At 35.3% G+C, this 27,665-nt stretch overlaps 1 protein-coding gene across 5 annotated transcripts in view; it reads right to left on the bottom strand.

The window, feature by feature from the left end:
* The window catches only part of WWP1 (WW domain containing E3 ubiquitin protein ligase 1), a 133,667-nt gene that overhangs the window by 73,463 nt on the left and 32,539 nt on the right, over positions 1-27,665 (bottom strand). For 3 of the 5 annotated variants that reach the window (XM_019453395.2, XM_019453394.2, XM_019453396.2), the window contains 5 exons: positions 26,591-26,681; positions 15,549-15,687; positions 14,801-14,925; positions 677-814; positions 518-584 (listed from right to left, as the gene is read on the bottom strand). In XM_019453395.2, coding sequence (XP_019308940.1) covers positions 518-584; positions 677-814; positions 14,801-14,925; positions 15,549-15,687; positions 26,591-26,660 — 539 coding nt within the window. In that variant the 5' untranslated portion in view covers positions 26,661-26,681. The remainder of the gene's footprint in view (positions 1-517; positions 585-676; positions 815-14,800; positions 14,926-15,548; positions 15,688-26,590; positions 26,682-27,665) is intronic. The other 2 variants (XM_019453392.2, XM_019453393.2) reach the window with 2 other exon arrangements.

Here is a 27,665-nt window from a genome sequence, read left to right as displayed (position 1 = left end):
TCCACCCCCGCCCCCCCACCACGCTTTTTTAAATGTTTATTCATTCTGAAAGAGAGCGAGAGAAAGGACGTGCACACAAGCAGGGGAGGGGCAGAGAGAGAAGACAAGAGAATCCCAAGCAGGCCCTGAGCTGTCAGTGCAGAACCCAAGGCAGTCTCTGTCCCACCAACCGTGAGATCATGACCTGAGCCAAAATCGAGAGTTGGGACACTTAACTGACTGAGACACCTAGGTGCCCCCAGTCTCTTTTTGAGTGATGAGAATTTCTGAAATTAGATAGTCGTGATTGTTATACCCAAATCTACTGCAATATATAGAAGGTAACCCTTTTGGTATGTGTATTATATCTCAATGTAGTTTATCTCTTTAAAAACTACTTTTAAAAGAATTTAAACAAATGATATGTACAGATACAAGCTTTTAAATTCTATGGCAAACTCTAAGGTTAAAATGTAAAACTTCATATATGGGAAATGTTACATTACCTTGCCACAAATACTAAAATAAAATATTCTACCTGGAGGTTGGTCTTGTTGAAGGGTCTCCATTTTCATGTAAGGCATCACCATTTTGCTGTATTTCTACTAAACAAGAAAGAAATAAAGCAGGTTTTTATATACTTCTTTCAGGTTTTTTTTCCCACTTCAAACTTTAAAAACACATAAAGTTGGCTTACTGGTTGGAGATGAGTTGCAGTTTGTTAGATTTTCTTGCTCAATCGCCAATCCATCCAGCACAACTGTTAATTCACCAGTTTGCACTATGCCGTTCTTATTTTCCAAAGAAAGTTTTAATTGTTCTTTCACTCTTTCCACTAGGAAAAAAAAAATTCTAATTTAAAAGCTTTTGCCACATACAAAATTATGTGCTAGAAATCAAAACTACCTATCAAGAATTACTCTAGCTCAGTACTTCACAGCTACAAGCGGAAAGAACTGTTTGCACTTATATCAGTAGATCTTTCTATACTACACCACACTCAATCCCTATCACACCAAGTTGAAAAACTCTTTGCCCCTCACCACATGCTTTCAATATCATCTTTAATTGCTCCTTTGCACAGTAAAAAGCACAGAGAACATATAAATAAACACAGATAATAATCACAACTACCTAAACTTGCTCTTCAGCCCACAACGTTTGTGGTTAAGGCATAATTTCTGCATGGGAGTCAGGTGGTCTGGTTACTAATTCCAGCTCTGGAACTTACTGCTGTACTTTAAGTAGTCAAACTATATACAGCCTCAGTTCCTGTCATTACAAAACGGAGATAATGAAGGCATCAAACTAGAAGGGATTATCCTAAGGCCCAAATGCAAAAATCACCCAGAAAGTTCTTAGCACTATGCTTGACACATGTTGAGTACTCAATAAATAGTAAGTACTATGACAATAGTTTTTTTCTTTTTCATAGGAGACCAAATATTTCCTTCCTGTTATTAGGATATCTAGTTCTTATTTAAGCTTGAGGTCATTTTGCTTCAACAGCTATCCCAGAGAAGTATATTAAGTTTTTAGTGATCCCTTTATTATCCAAATTCTTCAGTCTGATTGTCACTGGCTTTCTGCAGCTTTTGAAACCATGGAACATATTTCTTCTTAGATCACATCCTTGATTTTGGTCTTCTCTACATTTAATGAATTTGGGTGATTTTTCCCCATTTATCAAATGTCCAGCGTAAGCATAACCAATTATCCAAGTACAGAAAAGACAAAAAAAATACCTGAGACCACTATAATCACAACAGAAATTCTTTGCAGAAAATTTAAGAACTATATAATAAAAGATCTTATAGAATTATACCACTATAAACCTCACCCCACATCACAAAAATATTAATTAAAACAATTAGAGACTAGGAGGAAAACAACAGTATAGGGGGGAAAACCTACAAAAGCATGAATTTCAGCTTTACCTAGATTCTAACAATCTGTAGCTGAAGAAAACTATACTGACTACCATTCTATTTCATTTTTGTCATTACTCTCCATTGAAACTATGCAATGTGGAGATTTAGCTCTTGTTCCTAACATTAGCTTGAGTAGATTCTTAAAAATAACCTCTCAAAATCCCTTTAATGTAGGTCTCTCGATGGTAAATGCTCTCATTTTTTAATCTGTAAATGCCTGGATTCTCATCTTCAAAAGATTTGTTGAGCATACTATTTTATATTGATGATAATCTCTCAACTCTTTGAAGATATTTTTCTACTATCTTCTATTACTGTTAATTCTGTAATTCTAATTCATAATTTCCATTCAAATGATCTGTTTTTCTCTACAGCTGCTTTTTTTGACTTTGGTGTCATGCATTTCACTTGATGAAAACATGACTTTCTCTTTATCATCTTACTAGGGAGATTATGGACCTAAGAATTTATTTTTCATCAGTATTCAAACAGCCATTATCTCTTAAAATACCTCCTTTACTCCACCTTCCATTGTAGGGGTTAGCAAACTGGTTGCAGGCCAAATCTGGCCTGTTACCTGTTTTTGTAAATAGTTTTATTTCAACGGTCATGCTCATTCATTTATAGATCTTCTATAGCTGCTTTCCCACTACAATGGAAGAACTGAATAGGTACACAATAGAGACTGCAAAGCTTGAATATTTACTATCTGGCCATTTACAGAACACATTTATCAACCTCTGCTTATGATGGCTTCTTATAATTTATAATCTTTGATGGTGAGTTCATTCTCTGATATTAGACCAAGGGTAGTCTTTGGGCGTTAGTACAGTCAGGTCTGTTTCTAATGCTGGTAGTGATTCGAGGGCACCCCAAAGAGTCTAGACTACAGGAATCCAACCACAGCTCCCCTATCTTGCTGTGAGCCAAAAGCTTAGTACCTTGAAAACTGCTATCAGCATCATCTACTATTCTAACTCCAATTTGTAAGATTTTGCTTTTTCTTTCTTTATTTGGAAGAAGGGAGGCCTTGAAGATCACTTTGCCTCTTTGCAAAGATCATTAATGCCACAAAAATTTGTTCTATCAGGGACATAACTATGCAGCAGGAAGCTGTTTACAGCATCTAGTCTTTCACAATTCCGATCATGGAAAATTGGGATATAACATCTGAGTCATAAAACTGGGAATAATAATATTTCCATCTACATGTACATATATGTATGTTGGCAGGGGGGATGAGAGTATTATGTTAACATATAAACAAACCAACTCAGACATATTCATTTATTCAACATGTAAATGCCTAATGTGTGCCAGATATTATACTGAGAAAGCAGGATAAACCTTGACCAGCCTAAAGTAAACCTACCTACTTATTCCACTTATTTCTTTTAACAGACTTATCACCAGAATTTTTTTGGGGGGTGCGGGTGAGGGGTGGGACTCACCTCCCCAACCTAAAACTGCAGTCTCCAAAAGAGCCGAAATTGTGTACATCTAATTTAGTCATGTATCCTCAGTATCTGAAAAAAGGTAGGTATTTAATAAATGTTTAAATTATTATGATAGGACTGTCCTCAGGAAACTTAGAAGGCAGAATCTGATTTTTCTTCCATCCTAGACATTCTTTCTTAGTTTTAATAGGGCAACAGAACAATCGGAGTCTCTGAGAAGCTAGATAATATAACTACATAATTTATCCATCACAGGTTTGTTGAAAAAATACACTCTATCTCTACAGAAAATAAAGATCTTCAAAAATCTTGTTTTTTAAGGTGTTTCACATATTTAGATTTAACTCAAGAGTCAAATTGAAGCCATTTAAAAAAATTGCCGGGCACCTAGGTGGCTCAGTTAAGTGTCTGACTTCGGCTCAGGTCATGATTTCGTGGTTCTTGAGTTCAAGCCCTGTGTCAGGCTCTGTGCTGACAGCTCAGAGCCTGGAACCTGCCTCAGATTCTGTGTCTCCATCTCTCTCTGCCCCTCTACCACTCGTACTCTGTCTCTCTCTCTCAAGAAAATAAATAAAACATTAAAAAAATTGCTTGCACACTGTATTATCTATTGCTAAGAAACAAATTATCCTGAGATGCCTGGGTGGCTCAGTCAGTTAAGCGTCCAACTTTGGCTCAGGTCATGATCTCACAGTTCGTTCGTGGGTTCGAGCCCCACGTTGGGCTCTCTGCTGACAGCTCAGAGCCTGGAGCCCGCTTAGGATTTTATCTCCCTGTCTCTGCCCCTCCCAGCATGCATACTCTCTCTCTTTCTCTCTCAAAAATAAAGATTAAAAAAAGCCACAAATTATCCTAAAGTTTAGTCACTTAAAATAACGATAACCGTTTATTACTGCTCAGTTCCTATGGGATAGAAATTTGGGAGGCACTAGAAAATCCCCTTAAATAATGATTCATATGCATAGCTAACAAGCTGGTGCCGAGAGCTGAAAAGAGGCCTCAGTTCCTCTCCATTTACGTTTTTTATAGGGCTTCTTCAGTCTTCACCTTAGTGACTTGTGAGTATATAATCCAAGAGACAAGAGCAAAAGCTGAAACGTCTTTTAGGACCAAGTCTTTGAGGTCCTGTACCATTATTTCTACCATATTCTGTCACAGACCATCTCTGATTCAATGTGGGAAGGACCACACAAGGTGCAAACACCAGAAGGTAAGAATGCTTGGGACCATTCTGGAGGATGGCCAACATACAGCTATGTATGTTTACAACAGAATTTTAGAAACAAAATGAGTGTATTAGGTTACAAGTTGTAACAGTCCCAAGAATAACCAGGTGTTCTAAATCCCAAGTCCTTCCATTATATCACACTATGAGTCAATGTGCAATAACTCACAAAGTTCCCATCTCCTATGGTGTAACAAAATTAATTTCAAAATTTACAAAAGAAATAAAAAATTACATAATGAAAGTATAAGAAGAAAATAATGGAAATAATAGAGTATAGAAAATATTCTGAACACACACAAAAAAATGGAAGTTGGAAAAACTTTAATGACAGAAAAAATATTAAATGTCTGTAAGTCAAAACCAAGAATAAAAAAGTGGCAAATTATTAGCAGAAAAAAGAGCTCTTATAAATCAGTGAGAAAAAAAGGAACAACCAATAAAAAATGTACAGATTATAAGATAATCAGACACAAACGATAAAATATGGATGATCAATAAATATGTGAGTTTTTCAATTATTAAAGAAAGCTTTGATAAGAATAGCATTCATTTTTTAAATCTATTAGTATGGCAAATATTTCCAAATGGGCACTCTCATATACTTTGTTGTGTGTACAAATTAGCATAATATTTCAGGAAGGCAAGTGAGACAGCTATGCATAGCTGGAGGCTTCAAACTGCTCATTCCCTCTCACCTAGTAATTTCAATCATAAAAATCTTTCTAGAAGAACATAAATATGGTTATATCACTAGGTATGAGAATACTATTTGTTCAAAACCTTGTTTTAATATATCTTAGTCTGCACTGATACTAAGGGAGTTTTAAAGAAGAGAACTTGAGACTTAGTAAACTAAACAAATTAGTATTAGCTAAGTATATATGACTAAAGCAAATTTTTAACTAATATTATATTTGACTTATGCTCTGTCCTCTATCATAAGTGGCACATTTCTCTACTGTGTTTCCCTACCATTTGATATAAGGAAATAATTTTCAAATTATTTGATTATTGTAAAACATTTGTGACATAATTCAATTTAAAGTGAACTTAATGGATTTCTAAATGCTTTCCTCAACAAAAGCAAAGTTCTTAGTTCTACTAATACCATAAAAAAACTCAGTGTGGTCCCCAGTGTTTGAGTAGCAGCCATCTCACTCCTCTTTTGGGTGTTTAAAGTAGCTCTGTCAGTCTCACAATTGAAATACAAAACAAAGACTCTATACAAAGAGTCTATATACACTCTGATGTATATACTTTTCACCCATGGTGCACAAAGATTCTTTCCTTAAACCAACTCTAGTCAAGTTCCTCTGAGCCATCTTCTCAAGTAGGGCTCAACTCTGGCCTATAAAAACTCCAAACAGCACAAATGATCTCATCCACCACCTCTTCTGCAAATTAAAAAAACTTGAATACACACTATGTTGGTTCTAACAACTCAGGAATGACCATGGCCCCACTTAAAGTGTCTGCCTGAGAAAGCTCAGGGCTGCTTAAAGAATTTACTGTTTGTTCCAGTACACCTGTAGACAATTTACAATGGTAAATCCTTCCTCTGTCTCTTTGAGATGTAGGTTGACCTTTGAACAAAGCAGGGTTTAAGGGTGCTGACTCCCAGTGCGGTTGAAAATCCACCTAGAATTTTTGACTCTCCCCAAATTTAACTATTAATAGCCTACTGATAACCAGAAGCCTTACTGATAACAGAAACAGTCAGCTAATACATATTTAAAATGATATATGTATTATATACTGTATTCTTACTGTAAAGTAAGCTAGGAAGAAAGAAAAATATTACTAAGAAAATCACAAGGAAGAGAAAACAGCATCCAAATCTGTGTTGTTCAAAGGTCAACTGTATATGTCATCTCCTATAACTCAGGAGTGTCTTTGTTAAAGACCTGAAAGCCACTCTTATGAAATGTAATCATCAGGAAGGACAGGGCCTAGGACTCTCAGTCCAAGTGGGAGAACAGAATTCTAACTAGTAGAGAAAACTGGCCTAATCACATTTACACCAATCAACACTTCATAATTTTTCACTTCTCTGACTCTACTTAGCTTCCACCCACCTCTCTACTCCCTCATTCTCCATTTGAAATGCCCAGTTACTTCTGTACAAAAAGGAGTTCAGATTAAACTGAACCTTCTTCCTTACTGCAATAGCATCTTACTGATTAAAATCTGTCCTTCCCACTTTAACTAGTATTAGGCGTGTTTATCTTTGATAATAGAGGGATTTTTCCTTTGCGATTTAAGAAATAGTGGAATTGATAGAAGGAAATACATCTCAGATATCAGTATCCACGGCTGGTAATATACCACATATCTCTGCAGAGCCAACGAAATAATTTCCAAAATTCAGAATGGCATTCTGGTGATCTGAACACATAACTAAAGGTTGGAGGGCAAATGAGGCTTAAATCCACAAAAGCAATGAAACAATATTTCAGAGGATCACATGAGCAAAAACTCTGGACACCATCCAACTAGCTTACAACAAGAAAAAAATGAAGGTTAAGAACTGCAAGGCTCACTGGGATATAAATGTGAAGTGAAAGAATTTACCTAGTAAGCCACAGTTAGATTAGGGAAGAGGGGGGAGAGGAGATGATTTTATGTTGTTAGTTGTGGGTTTTATTTAAGGCTATAACAACTCATATTACACCATGAAAGCTGAAAAAGTAATTATCTTCAAAACTGGGAAAAATACCTATTCAAATGAATGAAGCCTCCACCCTTAACTAAAACATATGAGGAAAAGGGATAGTAAAAACATGAATTTATGAGAAGAAAATGTCAAGGCCTTGAGAACAGGAAGAAATTAGACTTATAAATTTCAAGAGGGACAATGTCCAAGTGCCAAGCCAACAGGCTAAATCAAGTGCACTCAAGAATGTGATCAATTATGAGTGTACTTTTAAATCCTACAAAGCCATCTTAATTTTAGAACATTAACTCTCCATTATTCTAATTAAAAATAAAAAATAATGATCAGAAAACCTGTGTTCTAGTCAAAACTCTGCTATTACTTCTGTTCTTGAGCAAGCCACTTACCTTAAAAGTTATTTAATAAATGAGTCATTGGGATTACAGGACTCACAGGTTTCTTCTACCTTTAAAACATGATTCACAAGCTTTAATTTTAAAAATTAATTTACTTTTTGTTGTAGGCTGAGTTATTTCCCCCTGCCCCCAAATTCAAATGTTTAAGTCCTAATCCCTGGTACCTCAGAAGTGACTCTATTTGGAAATAGCATCTTTAAATAAAGGTAATTCAATTAAAATGATATTACTAGGGTGCTCTTCATCCAATAATGACTGATGCCTTTGTAAAAGGAGAAAACCTGGATACAGACACGTGCACAGAGGGAAGACCATATGATTATAAAAAGATGGCCATCTATAAGCCAAAAAGAGAGGAGTCCCCAGAAGAAACTAACCTTGTTGACACCTTGATTTCAGCCTTCTAGCTGCCAGAATTGTGAGAGAAAACACATTTCTGGTCTTTAAGACATCCAGTCTTTATTATTTGGGTATGGCAGCCCTGGTAAACTAATACACCTTTAAGTTATTAAAAAAAAAAAAAAATAGATTGCCTAGGGTCTATAGGATGCTGCTACCAGCATTTCTGAATCCATCAACTTCAGAAATGTATGAATGTTTACAAAATTTTATTTTTCCTCTGTGCATACTCTGCTCAATTAAATTACAAGAGATAACTTCAAATTTATACCATTTATAAAAGTTTCCTTTCAAAGAATGTTGAACATTACAGCCTTCCTACAAAGTCATTTTGGCAGATAAATATGATAATCTTTGTGGGGAGGAAAATTATAGTCTTTATATGAAGGTTCAATACAGTCTAATATAATAAAATTGGAAAGTATCTAGACAGCAAGGATAGAAGTGTGGTTAAATAAATTATAGTATGTGATAAAATACAGAATTACTACATTAGCTTACAAAGAATACCACTGAATGATACAGGGAAAAACACATAACATTAAGAGAGCTACGCAGAATGCAAAACTGAATACAATCCCAATTCTTATACACACACAAACAAAATTCACCAATTTTTAGTCATTATTATCTCTGGGTTGTGAGTTAAGAGAAATGATCATGTGCACTAAAAAAGAGGTGCCATGCATGACCATACACAAAATCATTCCTTCAAGTTTAGGAGAGGAGCTGTTTTGCCTAATTCATAGAAAAAAAGAAAGTCAAGCACAATGAGGAGACAGAAGAATATGCTCCAAACAAGAACAAGACAAAACCTCAGAAAAAGAACTAAATGAAATAGAGACAACCAATCCACCTGATAAAGAACTGAAAGTAAGGGTCATAAAGATGCTCACTGGACTGGAGAGCAAAGTGGATGAACTTAGTGACAATTTCAACAAAGACAGAAAATATAAAACTGAACTGGGGCACCTGGGCGGCTTAGTCCGTTAAGAGTCCGACTTCAGCTCAGGTTGTGAACTCGCAGTTCGTGAGTTTGAGCCCCACGTCAGGCTCTATGCTGATGGCTCATAGCGTCTGGAGACTGCTTCAGATTTGTGTCTCCCTCTCTCTCTATTCCTCCCCAGCTCCCACTCTGTCTCTCTCTCTCTCTCAAAAATAAATATCTAAAAAAATTAAAAACAACAACAACAAAAAAGAAAATATAAAACAGAACTAATCTGGGTTGAAGAATACAAAAACAAAAATGAAAAATACACTAGAGGGAATAAACAGATTAGACAATGAAGAAAAACTCAGTGATCTGGAAGGAAGGGTAACAGCACCCAGGCTGAACAACAAAAAGAAAACTGAAATTTTTAAAATTGAGGATAAGCTATGGGATCTCTTGGACAAAATCAAGCAATCATTTACATTATATAGGTTCCAGAAGGAAAAGAGAGAAAGGGACAGTTTTCTGTCCCTGTTATTTGAGAAATAACAGCTGAAAACTTCCCCAACCTGGAGAAGGAAATAGACATCATGGTTTCAGGAAGCACAGAGGGTTCTAAACAAGATGACCCGAGGGGATCCATGCCACAACACATAAAAATTAACATATCAGGGGTGCCTGGGTGGCTTAGTTGGTTAAGTGTCCAATTTCAGCTCAGGTCATGATCTCACGGTTCACAACTTTGAGCCCTACATCGGGCTCTGTGCTGACAGCTCAGAGCCTGGAGCCTGCTTCCGATTCTGTGTCTCCCTCTCTCCCTGCCCCTCCCATGCTCATGCTCTGTCTCTCTGTGTCTCTCAATATTAAATAAACGTTAAAAAATAAAAAATAAAAATTATATGCCAACAAATTGGATAACCTAGAAGAAATGGATAAATTCTAGAAATATAAGATATTCCAAAGTGAATAAGGAAAAAAACAGAAAATCAGAACAGACCAATTACTAGTAACGAAATTGGGGAAAAAATTCCCCAAAAACAAAGAACCAGATGGATTCATAGAACTCTACCAAACACTTAAAGAGGAGTTAATACCTGTTCTCCTCAGACTATTCCAAAAAATAGAAGAGGAGGGAAAACTTACAAATACATTCAACAAGGCCAAAATTACTCTGATACCAAAACCAAAGACACTACAAAAAAAGAAAACTACAGGCCAATATTCCTGATGAACACAAATGCAAAACACCTCAACAAAATTTTAGCAAACTGTATTCAACAATACATTAAAAGGATCATTGACCACAATCAAGTGGGATTTATCCTGGGGATGTAGGGATGGTTCAATATTCACAAATCAATGTGATACACCACATTAACAAAATCAAAGATAAAAACCATATGATCATCTCAATAGATGCAGAAAAGGCTTATGACAACGTTCAATATACATTCATAATAAAAATTAAACAAAGTGGGTTTAATAAAGGCCATATACGAAAACCCCACACCTAATAATATCATACTCACTGTAAAAACTGAGAGCTTTTCCTCTAAGATCAGGAACAAGACAAGGATGTTCACTCTTGCCACTTTTATTCAACATAGTATTTAAAATCCTTGGTAAAGCAATCAAACAAGAAAAAGAAGAGAAGATATCCAAAATGGCAAGAAAAAAGTCAAACTGTCACTATTTGGAGGTGACATGATACCACACACAGAAAACCCTAAGGACTCCACCAAAAATCTATCAGAACTAATAGATGAATGCAGTAAACTTTCAGGATACAAAATTAACATACAGAAATCTGTTACATTTCTATACACTAATAGTGAAGTAGGGGAAAGAGACATTAACAAAACAATTCTGGGGCAACAGCGTGGCTCAGTAGGTTAAGCATCTGACTTTGGCTCAGGTCATAATCTCATAGCCAATGGGTTCAAGCCCCATGTTGGGCTCTGTGCTGACAGCATGGAGCCTGGGGCCTACTTCGGTTTCTGTCTGTCTGTCTCTCTCTCTCTCTCTTTCTGTCTCTCCCGGCTCGTGCGCTCTCTCTCTCAAAATAAATAAACATTAAAAAAATTTTTAAGTAAATAAATTTTTTTTACAAAATTAAGAGAAAAAGAAAACAATTCCATTTATAATTATACCAAAAGAATAAAATATCTAGGAATAAACTTAACCAAGGAGGTAAAAGACTGATATTGTGAAAATTATAAAATACTAATGAGCAAATTGAAGATGACAGAAATGGAAAGACATTACCATATTCATCGGTTGGAAGAATACTGTTAAAATGTCCATACTACCCAAAGCAATCTGCAGATTTAATGCAATCCCTATCAAAATATCAATAGTATTTTCCACAGACCTAAAACAAATTGTCCTAAAATTTGTATGGAACTACAAAAGAGCCCAAACAGCCAAAGCAATCTTGAAAAAGAACAAAGCCTGGAGGTATCATAATCACAGACTTCCAAGATATACTACAAGGCAATAATAATCAAACAGTATGGTTCTGGCACAAAAATAGACACATAGATTAATGGAACAGAATACAGAGCCGAGAAATAAACCCACACTTATATGGTTTTTCTATGACCAAGGAGGCAAGAATTCACAGGGGGAAAGACAGTCTGTTCAATAAATGGTACTGGAAGAACTGGCTAACTACATGCAAAAAAATGAAACTGAACCCCTTTCTTAAACCACACACATAAACTCAAAATGAATTAAAGACCCAAATGTGACATCTGAAATCATAAATTCCCAGAAGAAAATAAAGGGAGTAATCTCTTTGACACTGGCCTTAGCAACATTTTTCTAGAAAGGTCTCCTCAGGCAAGGGAAGCAAAAGCAAAAGTAAACTATTGGGACCACACCAAACGAAAAACCTTTTGCACAACAAAGGAACCATCAACAAAACAAAAAGGGAACTAGTAAATGGGAGGAGATATTTGCAAATGATCTATCCAATAAGGGACTGATAAAAAAAAAAACAAATAAAAACAAAAACAAAAAACTTCTAAACTCAACACCAAAAAACCCCAAATAATCTGATTTTAAATGGGTAGAGGGGAGCATGGGTGGCTTACTTAAGTGTCCAACTCTTGGTTTCAGCTCAGGTCATGATCTCAGTTTGTGAGGCCCATGTCGGGGCTTTGAGCTGACAGCAAAGTCTGCTTCAGATTTTCTTTCTCTCTGCCCCTCCCTGGCCTGTTCTATTTCTCTCAAAATAAATAAACATTTAAAATGGGCAGAGGATCTAAACAGACATCTTTCTAAAGAAAACGTACAGATAGCCAACAGACATGTAAAGATGCTCAACATCACTAATCATCAGGGAAATACAAAGCAAAACCACAATGAGGTATCACCTCACACCTGTCAGAATGTGGAAATAACAAGAAATAACAAGTATTGGGGAGAATGTGGAGAATGTATTGTTGTGGGAATGTGCACTGTTGTGGGAATATAAATTGATGCAGCCACTGTGGAAAACAGTATGGAGGTTTGTCAAAACATTAAAAATAGAAATACCATATGATCCAGTAATTCTACTACTGGGTATTTACCCAAAGAAAACGAAAACACTGACTCGAAGAGATACATGCATCCCTATGTTTACTGCAGCATTATTTGCAACTGCCAAGATATGGAAGAACCCATGTCTATCAATAGATGAATGGATAAAAAAGATGTGGGGGCACCTGTGTGGCTCAGTCAGCTAAGTGTCCAACTCTTGATTCGGACTCAGGTCATGATCTCAGTTTGTGAGTTCAACCCTGGGTCAGGCTAACAGTGTGGGGACTGCTTGGAATTCTGTCTCTCCCTCTATCTCAGTCCTTCCTCCCAAAATAAATAAAACTTAAAAAAAAAAAAAAGTTAAAAAAAATCAAACGATGTGGAGTGTGTGTGTGTATATATGTATATACGTGTGTATATATGTACATATATACATATATATGTGTATATGTATCTATACACACGTGTGTGTGTGTGCGTGCGCATACACACACACACACACACACACACACACACACACACAGAGGGATATTACTCAACCCTAAAAAAGAACGAGATCCTGCCATCTGCGACAACATGGACAGACCTAGAGGCTAAGTGAAACAAGTCAGAGAAAGACAAATAACATATGATTTCACTTACATGTGGAGAAAATAGACACACAAATACAGAGAACAAACTGATGGTGGCCAGAGGGGAAGGATTCGGGATGGACAAAAATGGGTGAAGAAGTGGGAGACATAGGCTCCAAGTTATGGAATAAGTCACAAGCATACAAGGTACAGCATGGGGAATATAGTCAGTGGTGTTATAATGGCTTTGAATGGTAACCGTGGCTACACTTGTGGTGAGCACAGCCTAAATATAGAGTTGTTAAATCACTATGTTGTATATCTGAAACTAATGTAGCATTGTACATCAAGTATACTCAAAATAAAAATAAAAGTCTCATGCAAAACTTAATCAAATGCAGAAAGAGCTAATATAAATTGGCAAAACCAAACATAATTCTGAAATAACAGAAGTTAACTGAGGTATTATATATTTACACCAATAATGCCATATAGCCAAGAAAAAAAGCACAAATCCAGCCACCATCAGACCAGGCAGGGTATTATATGCTTAAAAGACCTACTACTTATTTCTATAACCAAGAGAGAATTGCATGACCAAAAGCCATGGCATAGCAGGGAATTAAACTTTCATTGCTTCAAAAGAGTATTTTTTTAAAACATCTGTACACATAAAAATTGGTAAGGCTTATACATTTTCTTGACTCATAACTCCTATGTCCAAAAACTACATCAAACACGGATTTTTAGGTTGTATGTGGATTTTTGTTAAAAACAGAAAAAAACTTTAAAAAATCAACTCATTATTTAAAACATTAGCATTTTAGCCTGTAACTCAGCACATCTTTTGGAAATGAGAAAATTTCTAAAGAAATAAAGGAGTGCACAGGAAGATTTACATATCTGAACAGGGGCACTGGTTTGAGTGAACTATTAGGAACTGCCTAAATGTTAAATAATAAGGGATAAGTTAAATCATAAACCAGACTCTTTGGACCACCCAATATTTTGAGATTTTGCTAAAAGAAATGAACTCTTATCCCAGAATTATGAACATAAGGATACCCCAAAATTTTTGCATGCAATGAAGGAGATTTACAAATAACTGAAGCTTAAACCACCTTACCCAGGCTAGAAATATTTAGTATCATGTAAACATTATGTTCATATTACATTGTTAAATGAAAAAAGCAGGGGATAAACCAGTAGATGCAAAAAAAGAAATATGTATCTATGAACAGTAAAAAGACAAGAGACCAAGTTATTAGGAGTGGTTATCCTCGGATAGAATTACAGATATTTTATATTCCTCTATGATTTTGTATATTCTCTGTATTTTCTATAATGAACTAGTTATATAATAAGAAAATGTGAGTAAGAATTTATCCTGTACAAATTACTAACAAAGTTAGCAACAGGCTCAAATTATGATCATTTTGTCAAGTTTTAAAGTATGTAATAAGAAAATAATAAATCACTGATGATCACTGATAACAGGGTACTCACGGATAATGTAAATCTGCTAGATGGAGAAAGGTCACAGTACTTCCTATTTCATGTAATACCACAAACTTAAAAGCAATCACAGGCAATAACTAAAAGTTCTCTTTTGTAAATACAAAACTATTTTTTGCTGTTGGACTTCGGGATACTTTGTAAAGAGTCTAAAATAAGTTTTTAAAGAAACAAAGATCAGAACAAAAACTTACATTTTCTATTGTGTATTAACAGAGCTTGTTTCAGATCTATGGTTGCTCTTCCTAATAAAGCATCTGCCTTTAAAGTATAATGACTCCAAACTCGAAATTCCAATGTAGTCTGTGGGGTCACATTTCTGTATGGGTAAAATTATAACAAAAATACAGGAGTATACATTTACTTCAATAATTTTTAAAAAGCCATGAATTCAGTTTGAGAAAAAATACTGTATGAAACAGTAAACTATCTGAATTATGAATAAAAACAATGATTTGCTTTCACGTATATTAGGACTTCAGTAACTAAGAATTTTTATAATTAGCAAACCAAAATAGCAGCAATAGATCAAGAGTCCTGTTGAGATTTCACAATAACACTATTTCTATTTGAACAAATTCCTAAAGATTTAAGACAACTGATGGCATTATTTTTTAACACTTCTACTATGCCAACATTATGTTTCAAATGACAAAATTAAGGATAACTGATTTTTTACACTATTTTTACAAGACAGTAACAGAAAATATGGGTATATGGAATAATTCAGTTAATAAAGCAAAAAGCAAGAATTATTATACTTCCTCTCTAAAGAAAATAAAATTAACCAAAAGTCTCATCATACTTAAAATTGTATATTCACACTAGAAAATTGCACTCCTACTTTGAAGTCATCCTACAACTACAACAACAAAATCACAAAAGATTTTCAAGCATACTTTCCCTTTTGGAAATTTTGCATTCTCTATGCAAGGTACTTACACGGTTAGTTGTTCATCCCATTTTGGATTAGAAGAACTACTGGATTTTGCTGTTTTCTTAATTTCTCCATCTACAACTACTTCTGTATATATTGCTGTTCCAAACCAGTTCTTTTTTCTTTTTAGTTTGGCACTAGAAACTAACAGAAACATGATAATCAGTAGTGAATACATGTAAACAAATAGTATTTTGTAGTAATAAATCAATAAAAACGGAACTGTGCTTCTTAAGCAACTTAAACTCTTTTCCTTGGAGAATGAAGAAACAATACAAAAGGGCTATTATTGATAATGCCCAAGAATCATTTGAATTCTTGACAGTTTTACAGAAATAAAATTCACATACCATATAATTCACCCATTTAATCTGTATAATTCAATGGTTTTTTTATTTTTTTATTTTTTTACATTTATTCATTTTTGAGAGACAGAGAGAGACAGCACAAGCGGGGGAAGGGGCAGAGAGAGAGGGAGACAGAATCTGAAGCACCTTCAGCCTCCGAACTGTCAGCACAGAGCCCGACGCGGGGCTCAAACTCACAAACCGCAAGATCATGACCTGAGCCAGTCAGATGCTTAACTGACTGAGCCACCCAGGCGCCCCTATAATTCAATGGTTTTAATATATTCACAGTTGTGCAACCATCACCATAAGCAAATTAAAAACATATTCATCACCCCAAAAAGAAACCCCACATAGTCACCCTATTTCCTCCCAGTCCCTCCCCCTTGGCCCTAGGCAACTACCAATTACTCTCCATTTCTATAGATTTGCCTATTCTGGACATTTCACAGAAATGGATTCATATAACATATGGTTTTTTGTGACTGTCTTCTTTCACACTTAGCATGCTTTCAAGGTTCATCCATGCTGTAGCATGTATCAGTACTTCATTCCTTTTATTGACAAATAATATTCCACTGTACAGGTATCCTTTTTATCTGCCCATTCATCAGTTGATAGAGATCTGGGTTGTTTCTACTGGGTTGTTGTTGTTGGGTTGTTGTCTATTGTGCATAATACTACTATAAACATTCATGCACAAGTTTTTGTGTGGACATATGTTTTCATTTCTCTTGGCACACACCTAGGAGTGGAACTACTGGGTCATATGATAACTCTGTTGAATAATGCCAGACTGTTTTCCAAAGTAGTTGTACCATTTTACATCCCCCAGCAGGATATAAGGGTTCCAATTTCTCCACATCCTTGCCAACCATTTGAATTTAATAATGAACTGCATCAAGCATCAAGAGAAAGGTAAGTATCTTCAGATTCAACATACCTATTAACCTGTGCACTACAGGTAGTGTTTCATACTTGCCTACTGAAAATTATATGAACTTGGGCAATATTTAAAAAAATGCTTTATCTGGTTTTTTGGTTTCCAAAAAAAGGGAAGTATTTGCTTTTTCAAATAAAAACATTAATATCAAAATGTCATTTGAAAAATTAACCATAACCCTTCACAGAAAGTGAATTTTATATCAAATTGACCTGATTTGGAGGAAGACCTATTTAATTTAAGCTAAGCAATTAATTTTAAATAATTTTTACAACTACTAATTCAAATAAGGAGTATGTATTTTCAGCGCAAACTACGACTGCCAGCAGTAATAACAACTTATCAAGATCACCTCTATCATCTATTACCTATGAATACATGGGTCTGAGATGAGAAAGTGGAACACTTCCTCCATGCCGTATCTGTATCACATGTTAAGGATAGGAACATAAGCTAATGCCTTCCATTCTACTGTGAGAAAATAGTAACAAACAGTCACACAAATAAATCACTGAAATACAAAGTGATAAATACTGCCACAAGTATTTGAAATATAGTATATCTTTAATTAATATCTGAAATACAGCAAGAGAGACTCAAAGAAATACTATAATTAAGTACTGGTAACATAAAACAATCAGAGTGTTCAATGGAATGCCTGAAGTGCTATTATCAGGGTCTTGGCAAAACTCATTCCCATCCTTCTGTTGCAAATTGCTCTAAGTTCAACACCACTGTAGTGACATAGAAGGCACAGACATCTCTCTCTCAAAAAGTCCCCCACCCAAGATTCTTCACTCCAAATTGAAGAGTGATTTCCTCAAAATAAGCAGGGCTTATCAATACACTAGAAGGGGAAGGCAATACTGCATGGTGTTAAAAGCAAAAGGTGTCTTTTCAACAAATGGTGTTGGCACAATTGGACATCCACATGCAAAAATATTAATGCAAGCACAAACCTAACATCCTTCATAAAAATTAACTCAAAATGTATCACAGACCTAAATAAAACATAAAACCATAAAACTCTTTAGAAGATAAGAAAATCTACATGACCTTGGGTATAGTGATGCTTTCTTAAATACAACACCAAAGGCATGATCCATGAAAGAAACAACTGATAAGTTGTACTTCATTAATATTAAAAACTTCTGCTCTGCAAAAGACAATGTCAAGAGAATAAGAAGACATACCACAGAATAAGAGAAAATATATGCAAAAGACACATCTGATAAAGAACTATTGTCCAAAATATATACAGGACTCTTAAAACTCAACAATAAGAAAACAACCTTATTTTTAAAAAATGGGCAAAGACCTTAACAGCACTTTACCAAATAAGTATGTGGACAGCAAGTAAGCATATGAAAAGCTGTTTAAAATGTTATCTGAAAAAAACAAATTTAAGCAACCATGAGATACCACTACACATACATATTAGAACAGCCAAACTCTGGAACACCAGCAACACTAAATGTTGCGGAGGATGTGGAGGAACAGGAACTCTTACTCATTGCTGGTGGGAATGCAAAATGGTACAGCCACTTTGAAAAACAGTTTGTTGGTTTCTTATAAACTAGACACAGGCTTACCATATGAGCCAGGAATTGTACTCCTTGGTATTTATCCAAAGGAGGTGAAAAGTTGTATCTACACAAAAAACCACACATGGATATTTACAGCAGTTTTATTCATAACTGCCAAAACTTAGAAGCAACCAAGATGTCCTTCAGTAGGTGAATGAACAAACTGTAGTATACCCAGAAAATGGAATATTATGCAGCACTAAAAAGAAATAAGCTATCAAGCCACAGAAAAACCTAGAGAAAACTTAAATGCATATTTAAGTTTTATTTAGTTTTACCAAATGAAAAATGTCAATCTGAAAAGGCTATATACTGCATAATTCTAACTATACAACATTCCAGGAAAGACAGTAAAAAGATCAGTGGTTGCCAGGGCTTGGGGAATGGGTGAGGAATGAATAGATGGAGCACAGAAGAATTTTAGGGCAGTGAAAACACTCTATGTTACTATAAAGATGGATACAGGTCATTATACAATTGTCCAAACCTGCAGAAGGTATAACACCAAGAATGAGCCTTAAAGTAAACTATGCACTTTGAGTGACTATGATGTGTGAAAGTAGGTTCATCAATTGTAATGAATGCCCCACTCTGGTGAATGATTATTAATGGAGGAGGCTGTGCATGTGTAGGATCAGAGGTATATGGGAAATCTCTGTACCTTCCTCTCAATTTTGCTGTGAACCTAAAACTGCTTTTAAAAAAAATAAGTCATATGTGGACACATCTGGGTTCATATTTTAACTCTGCCACTTACTAGATACCTGACCTTAAGTAAATCAATTAACCTCTCTGACCCTCAATTTTCTCATTTGAAAAATAGGGGAACAATAGTATCTGATTCTTAGGATTGGTGAAGAAAAGCCTGCAAGTACAATTATTATAAATGCATGCCTGGCAACCACTTATGGTAACTATTACTCTATCATTATTATTATTCATATTTACTGTATAGAATTAACTCTTCTGAGTTAATTACAGATACATTCAAAATCTATCCATTTTACACCTTTTATTGGCAAAGTCTTCAATAATACTAGGTGCTAGCAAGGTAAAAAAAAAGTGATTTTTAAAAGATACAATTTGGGCAAAAATTTAATATAAATAACTAAAATGCTATGATTTTAAGTAACTAAAAAATAACCTTGTTAATTCAAGTAAGATTCTTATTAGTGAATTACATATTTTTCCATTTAATAAGTTTCCTTTGGTGTTATTCACAAAACGTCCTCTCTTCTAAGATTACATAAATACTGAAAAATCTATCAGAAAGAGTCCGTATGCGTGTATCTAAAGAGACAACATTTAAGAGACCCACTCATAATAATAACACCTCAAGACCCAGTGCTAATATCATCCTCAACGGGGAAAAAATGAGAGCTTTTCAAGAACAAGGTCAGGAACAAGACAGGGAGGTCCACTCTCGCCACTGTTATTCAACACAGTATTAGAAGTCTTAGCCTCAGCAGTCAGACAACACAAAGAAATAAAAGGCATCCAAATCGGCCAGGAGGAGGTTAAACTTTCACTCTCTGCATATGACACGATACTCTATACGGAAAACCCAAGATTCCACCAAAAAACTGCCAGAACTGATCCATAAATTCAGCAAAGTCACAGAATATAAAATCAATGCACAGAAATCAGTTGCATTCCTATACACCAATAATGAAGCAACAGAAAGAGAAATCAAGGGATCAATTCCTTGCACCAAAAACCATAAAATACCTAGGATAAATCTAACCAAAGAGGCGAAAAATCTATACACTGAAAACTACAGAAAGCTTATGAAAGAAATTGAAGAAGACACAAAAAAATGGAAAAACATTCCATGCTCATGGATAGGAAGAACAAGTATTGTTAAAATGTCAATACTACCCAAAGCAATCTACAAATTCAATGTAATACCTATCAAAATAACACCAGCATTCTTTAAGGAGCTAGAACAAACAATCCTAAAATTTGTATGGAACCAGAAAGACCCCGGATAGCCAAAGCAATATTTAAAAAGAAAACCAAAGCAGGAGGCATCACAATCCGGGACTTCAAGATGTATTACAAAGCTGTAATCATCAAGATAGTATGGTACTGGCACAAGAACAGACACTCAGATCAATGGAACAGAATAGAGAACCCAGAAATGGACCCACAGACCTATGGCCAGCTAATCTTTGACAAAGCGGGAAAGAATATCCAATGGAATAAAGACAGTCTCTTCAGCAAGTGGTGCTGGGAAAAATGGACAGCGACATGCAGAGAAATGAACCTGGACCACTTTCTTACACTATACACAAAAAACTAAACTCAAAATGGATGAAAGACCTAAACGTAAGACAGGAAGCCATCAAAAACCTCGAGGAGAAAGCAGGCAAAAACCTCTTTGATCTTGGCCGCAGCAGCTTCTTACTCAACATGTCTCCAGAGGCAAGGGAAACAAAAGCAAAAATGAACTACTGGGACCTCATCAAAATAAAAAGCTTCTGCACAGCAAAGGAAACAATCAGCAGAACTAAAAGGCAACCAACAGAATGGGAGAAGATATTTGCAAACGACATATCAGATAAAGTTAGTAACCAAAATATATGAAGAACTTACCAAACTCAACACTCCCAAAATAAATAATCCAGTGAAGAGATGCGCAAAAGACATGAATAGACACTTCTTCATAGACAACATCCAGATGGATAACTGACACATGAAACAATAGCCAAAGTATGGAAAGAGCCCAAATGTCCATCGATGGATGAATGGATAAAGAAGATGTGGTGTGTGTGTGTGTGTGTGTGTGTGTACACACACACACACACACACACACACACACACACGTATACATATGGTGGAGTATTAGTCAGCAATAAAAATGAATGAAATCTTGCCATTTGCACCTACATGGATGGAACTAGAAGGTATTAAGCTAAGCGAATTAGAGAAAGACAAATATCATATGACTTCACTCATATGAGTACTTTAAGATACAAAACAGATGAACCTAAGGAAAGGGAAGCAAAAATAATATAAAAACAGGGAGGACGACAAAACATAAAAGGCTCTTAAATATGGAGAACAAACAGAGGGTTACTGGAGGGGGTGGGAGGGGGGATGGGCTAAATGGGTAAGGGGCATTAAGGAATCTACTCCTGAAATCATTGTTGCACTATATGCTAACTAATTTGGATGTAAATTAAAAAAATAAATTAAAAATACCCCAAGAAATAAATTAAATTAAAAACAGGAAAAAAATAATAATGCCTACCCACCCCCCCCAAATCTAGTAATAAATAAATGTAGAGGATCTGCATGAAGATAACTATGAAACCTCACAGATAGACATAAAAGACTTGATGGGAATGACATGATATATTCCTGGATTTGGCAGTTTTAACAATGAAAGATTTCAATTATCTCTAATTTAATGCATTATTATTTTTTTTTAATGTTTATTTATTTTTGAGAGAGAGACAGACTGGGAGCAGGGGAGGGGGAGAGAGGGAAAGGAGACACAGAATCTGAAACAAGCTCCAGGTTCTGAGCTGTCAGCACAGAGCCTGATGCAGGGCTCAAACTCATGAGTTGTGAGATTGTGACCTGAGCTGAAGATGGATGCTTAACTGACTGAGCCACCCAGGGACCCTTAATACGTTATTTTTAAACGATCTAAATGAAAACATTAACATTGGTTTTGAGGGAGTTTTGGGACGGCATGGCAGCAGAGGAAAAGGGAAGGCATGACTCAAAAATTCAAATGAAAGGTTAAAAAAAAAAAAAAAAAAAGAATGGTGCAGATATATTTTAAAATACCAAGTAATGAGACTTCTCCCAATATATTATGTAAAGTACTAAAAATGAAAATTAAAGGGGCGCCTGGGTGGCTCAGTCGGTTAAGCGTCCGACTTCGCTCAGGTCATGATCCCGCGGTTCGTGAGTTCAAGCCCCGCGTCAGGCTCTGTGCTGACAGCTCAGAGCCTGGAGCCTGTTTCAGATTCTGTGTCTCCCTCTCTCTCTCTGACTCTCCCCCGTTCATGCTCTGTCTCTCTCTGTCTCAAAAATAAATAAACGTTAAAAAAAAAAATTAAAAAAAAAATTAAAATTAAAATAATCTACGATGTAAGGGCAGAGATGAAAAAAAGAATAAGATGTTTGTATATGATCATGGTAGCATTTCAAATCCATGGGAAAAGATAGATTATTCCATAAATGTTGAAGCATTTGAAAAGAATAAAGCTAAATAAAGTTAAAGTTAAAACACTCATACAAAATTATGATACATATGATCACAATTTAAAAGGTGAAAGTAATAGAAGACACAATAGCTAAAAATTTACAAATGTGAACATAACAGTGCAGTAGCTTTTCAATCTCAAGTCTTACATTTTTATATGCCTTGCACTCTGTTTCTTATCCTTTCCTAAAGAAAGCCTGAAATCTCAACTATTTTTAGATGGTATGCGTATGTTTGCTACTATGCTTATGTGCATGCTTTACTCTAGTAGATCACGATATTACGGTGGGTAACTTTCTTTTAATTTTTTTTACAGTTTTCCTTCTTTCCATGATCAATGTTCATATTCTTATTTGCTACTGCCAATCAGATGTGTTAAGAACAGAAATAGGAATAAAAATAAATCAGTTAATAGAATATGTCAGTTTATAAATCATACCTGCCAAACTGTAATAGCAGAAGGGTCTTAAACATGGTACTGATTATTTTAAAAATAAAACAAATATCAATACAAAACAAAAACAAAAAGAAGAAATATCAACAGAGGTCACTGTTCTCTAATAAAAGGAGCGACAGACAACTTAGACTTCTAAAACCTTGGGATTTTCCTAACAGAAGACACTTGATCTGATTCTCAGTCTTTACTAGTAAAATAGTAAATATTTATTCCAAAAGGTATTGTTAAATCAGTTAAGATTGTGGATTATACAGTGCTTCGTATTTTTAAAAAATTAGATCAACAAAATGAAAGAAAGGTAAAAGGGGAGGGGAGGAAAGGGGAAAAGAGAAAAGCAAGGACTAAAATCTGGTGCCATTTAGCATAGGTCCAAGTTCAGTTTCCCAAGACCATCACTGTATTTCAAAAGAGTAATTGATACTCAAAATGATAAATACCATGGTGGCATTATCTTGGCTACTTACACTTCTCTGGTCCACAACTATTTTCCAATTGGTTCTCTAGACTTTATGGTGATTCTATGAGCTACTTGATAGCTGTTCAGTAAGTTAGTTTTTGGCTCAAATCAATCAGATCAAGTTTTTGTTATTTCAACTAAGAACTCACACAAAGGTCAGGACCAAAAACAAAGTTACACCTCAGATATGTTAGCCACAGGTCCTGCACAAATAACACTGAAAATGAAAAATGTGGCTGTAAGCCTCTTATGTAGAGCAAAAGAAGAAATATTAGGAATTACCTACCTAGGTGGTTGTGAAGTGAAGTACACATCAGAATCATCCAGGGAATTGCCTCAAAACATACACCCCCATGGTTCACAGAAGATGAAATACAATACCCCTTAAACATGGCTCAACCTCACTCATAATGAGAGAAATGATATTTACAATGACACCAAGATACTACTTTTAAAATAAATAAACATTAAAAAATAAAATTATTTTGAGAGAGAGAGTGAGCCCAAGTGGGGGAGCAGCAGAGATAATCCCAAGCAGGCCTGTGCTCTCAGCACAGAGCCCGATACAGGGTTTGAACTCACAAACTATGAGATCACGACCTGATCCAAAACCACGAGTCGGACACTTAACCAACTGAGCCACCCAGGCGCTCCCAAGATACTACTTCTTCCCTGTCAACAACCCAGAGCTTGATAACATCTTTTGATGAAGCTATGGGGAAATAGGCACTCTCTTAGATATCCAGGAACACTAAATGGTACAGACCGTATGGAGAGGAATTTGCCAATAAATGGCAATATTACATGTATCTACTCCCTGACTCAGCAATTTAATTCTAGGATTCTATCCTAAAGACACATGAGCAAAAACAAGAAATGACATTTGCATAAATCTTTATTGTAGCACTATTTGTAATAGCAAAAGAATGGAATCCTGATGTCCATCAACAGGAGACTAGTTGAATTAGCTTTGGTATGTCTATTCAACAGAGCACATACTATGCAACACCAGAAAGGTATATACCCTGCTATGGAGCAAGCTCCAAGATAATACTGTAAAATGAAGAAAAGTGCCTAAGAAGTGGGGGTTGGGAGGAGAGATATGAACACATATACTATACATATCTGCTTAAATTTTCAAAAAGAAGCAGGGGCGCCTGGGTGGCGCAGTCGGCTGAGCGTCGGGCTTCAGCTCAGGTCATGATCTCACGGTTTATGAGTTCGAGCCCCACATCGGGCTCTGTGCTGACAGCTCAGAGCCTGGAACCTTTCAGATTCTGTGTCTCCCTCTCTCTCTGCTCCTCCCCTGCTCGTGCTCTGTCTCCCTCTTTCTCTCTCTCTCAAAAATAAACATTAAAAAAAATTAAAAAAACAAAAAGAAGTAATGGAAAAGCAAACTAAAGCTAATAAAAATGTTTATGTACATTTTTAGGTAAGGAGAGAAGGGGGAGGAGTGGCATGGAGTAACCAGACCTCTCCAAATACACCTTGATTTAACAGTTTTAACTCCAGAACTATATAAATGTTTTACATGCAATAAACAAAAATAAAAATAACTGAAAGCAATAAGCCCAACTGATTATCAACTTGGTGATATAACCAAATGGGAAACTATTTTAAGTTACTTTGAAACATGGTATTCTGACTATACACCCTAAGGAGGGCAACTTACAAAGAAATCATAAACTGGGTCTATTGTTTTTAGTAATTTTAATGTTGGCAATCTGTATGTGTGCATTAGGATAAAACAGACATAATTATGTTAATGTCATCTGGAATTAAGATTTTTGGGTTAAGAGAAAGAGAGATAGAAATATAAAGTCAAATAAAGTAAAAATATCATTTTTCTCCTTTTAGTGGAAAATGGTATGTAGAGACTACAGCCATTTTGAATTTGAAATATCAGCATGAACTCAGGATTTGGTTTTTGCTTTCTAAGACATAAACATTTCCTAGCCCTGGTCACTGAAAACCCTAGGAACAACTGACCTCATAGCGTAAGTACCATAGGAATTACAGTATCTTCTTACAGTATCTTCTCAATCCCACCTCTCCTGAGGCAAATACTGGTTCTGATATTCTAAGCACAGAGCTGCATACACACATCCCTCCTTTTTTATATCCATATGGTTGTATACTATGCACACTACTCCACATCTTTCACTTATTATTTTAGAACTTGGTTCCTTTGGGTACATATATTTATTTCATTTCATTGTCTAACTAGAATTCCACTGCCAATCTTGCTATTATAAACTTTCTTCCCTCCCTCTCCCTCTCCCCAATATATATTTTACCTCCAGGAATTTTTTATCTTGCAGTTATTTATATTGTTGATATATAATGAATGAATTCACCTGCTAACCAAGACTCTAATCTTCTGCAAATGCTGTTCCCTCTCCCTCTAATGCTCTTTGCTTCCAATCTAATTTGAGATGAATTTTGACTCCTCCTGCAAGAGTTAAAGTATTATGCTCTGAGTCCTTCTCTTACCCTATTCTCCTGTGTCTGCAGGCCATCTCCGATCCCAAGCAGAGTAAAGACACGTTCCTCTAAGTTCTCACTGCATCTAGTTAATAATCACTCTGAATGATAATTGTCCATATAAAACAAACCTGTCTTAATACTACACAGTAAATTCCTGGAGAACTAGGGCCTTATGTTTTCTTATATGTAATTCTAATTAAATTCTGGCCAATGATTGGATGGCTAAATAAATGAAAAACAGCCTTCAACATCCTTCTCTACTCTAGTAACCATTTAAGAACAACCATTTCAATGATGTTTTTTCTAATACCCAAATTTTCCCACTACCAAAGAGGATATATCTTCCCTGCATTCAGCACAGGGTCAATAAATATTTACTGAGTAAATAAAATACTTTAGAAGGTCTCTACCTTTAAGGCCTATTGCAACAAACACACCACAGTATGAAACTAAAAGAAAAGACACTTATGGAATAAGTTTGCTGAATTGCGTATTAAAAAGGAAGGTTCAGCAGGGAATTGCTATATTAAGTTATTATGAAAATAACTTACCAGTTACCTGTAACTGTGACCTCCCACTGTGGTTATTACTAGTATCAGAACGTGGTGAAGCAGTGGCCATGTCCCAATATTCAGCTTAAACCTATTAAAAAGTGTATTCAGGTGTTAGACAAGGGAGTGTAACTTTCAATATGATTAAAACAGTTTAAATCAATTAGGAAACTGTACCTAATACATTATTTTCAACTCATCAAATGACATATTCACAGTTGTCTTCCATTTAAAATGAAAACTTAGTACTATAAGCATTAAAGAAGAATATGGCCAATAAACCAAATTTAGGTCAATTTGGACAAAATAAATGATGATACTAAGAATCCAGGGTTAGTCTATAAAAAAAATAAACATACAAATAGTTTTTATTATATAAGATATACTTCATTTATTTACTTGCTTACTTATCTGAACCACCTAAGTAAATTGGCACTTCACCTTTTAATACTTCAATGTGTATTTCCTAATACAAAGCTCTTAAATAACACAAGAACAACGACCAAATTCAGGGATTTAACTAGTACATTACTATTCTCTATTATACAGTCCATATTCTATAATTTCGACTGTCACAAACAAGGCATTATCATATTTTTTCACTATAGGACCTAGTTTAGATTTATATATTGCATTTGTTATCCTGTCTCCAGTAAATCTTACATTTCTTTAGTTAATTTTTTCCATGTTCTACTTCATTCCTTCACCTCAGTTTTTACTTTTTAAAGTAAAATACAAAGCTGAGCTACTTCACCTTTTCTCTACATGGCAAATATTTTAAGACTAAATTTCTATCCACCTTTAACCCACTAAAGGAAGGATAAAATGGAACATTCTACTCAAGATGAAGAGAAATTAATGAACATAATGTTTATCTTGTTTTTCCCTGTTTGTAGTCTTTTTTATGCTCCATTTAGATCATTCCCCCAAATTCAGGAATCTAACACTCTCAAAATCATTATACTCTCTCTTCACTTATTTATAGTTGCATATATTATGTGTCTGTATATATGTGTGTATGTGTATAAAAAGGTAAACAGTTGGGGCACCTGGGTGGCTCAGTCAGTTGGGCGTC

The sequence above is a fragment of the Panthera pardus genome, unplaced genomic scaffold, assembly GCF_024362965.1.
Source record: "Panthera pardus isolate Hobbes unplaced genomic scaffold, ASM2436296v1 HiC_scaffold_7, whole genome shotgun sequence".
Classification (NCBI taxonomy): domain Eukaryota; kingdom Metazoa; phylum Chordata; class Mammalia; order Carnivora; family Felidae; genus Panthera; species Panthera pardus.
This window is presented reverse-complemented; position numbering and strand designations above follow the sequence as displayed.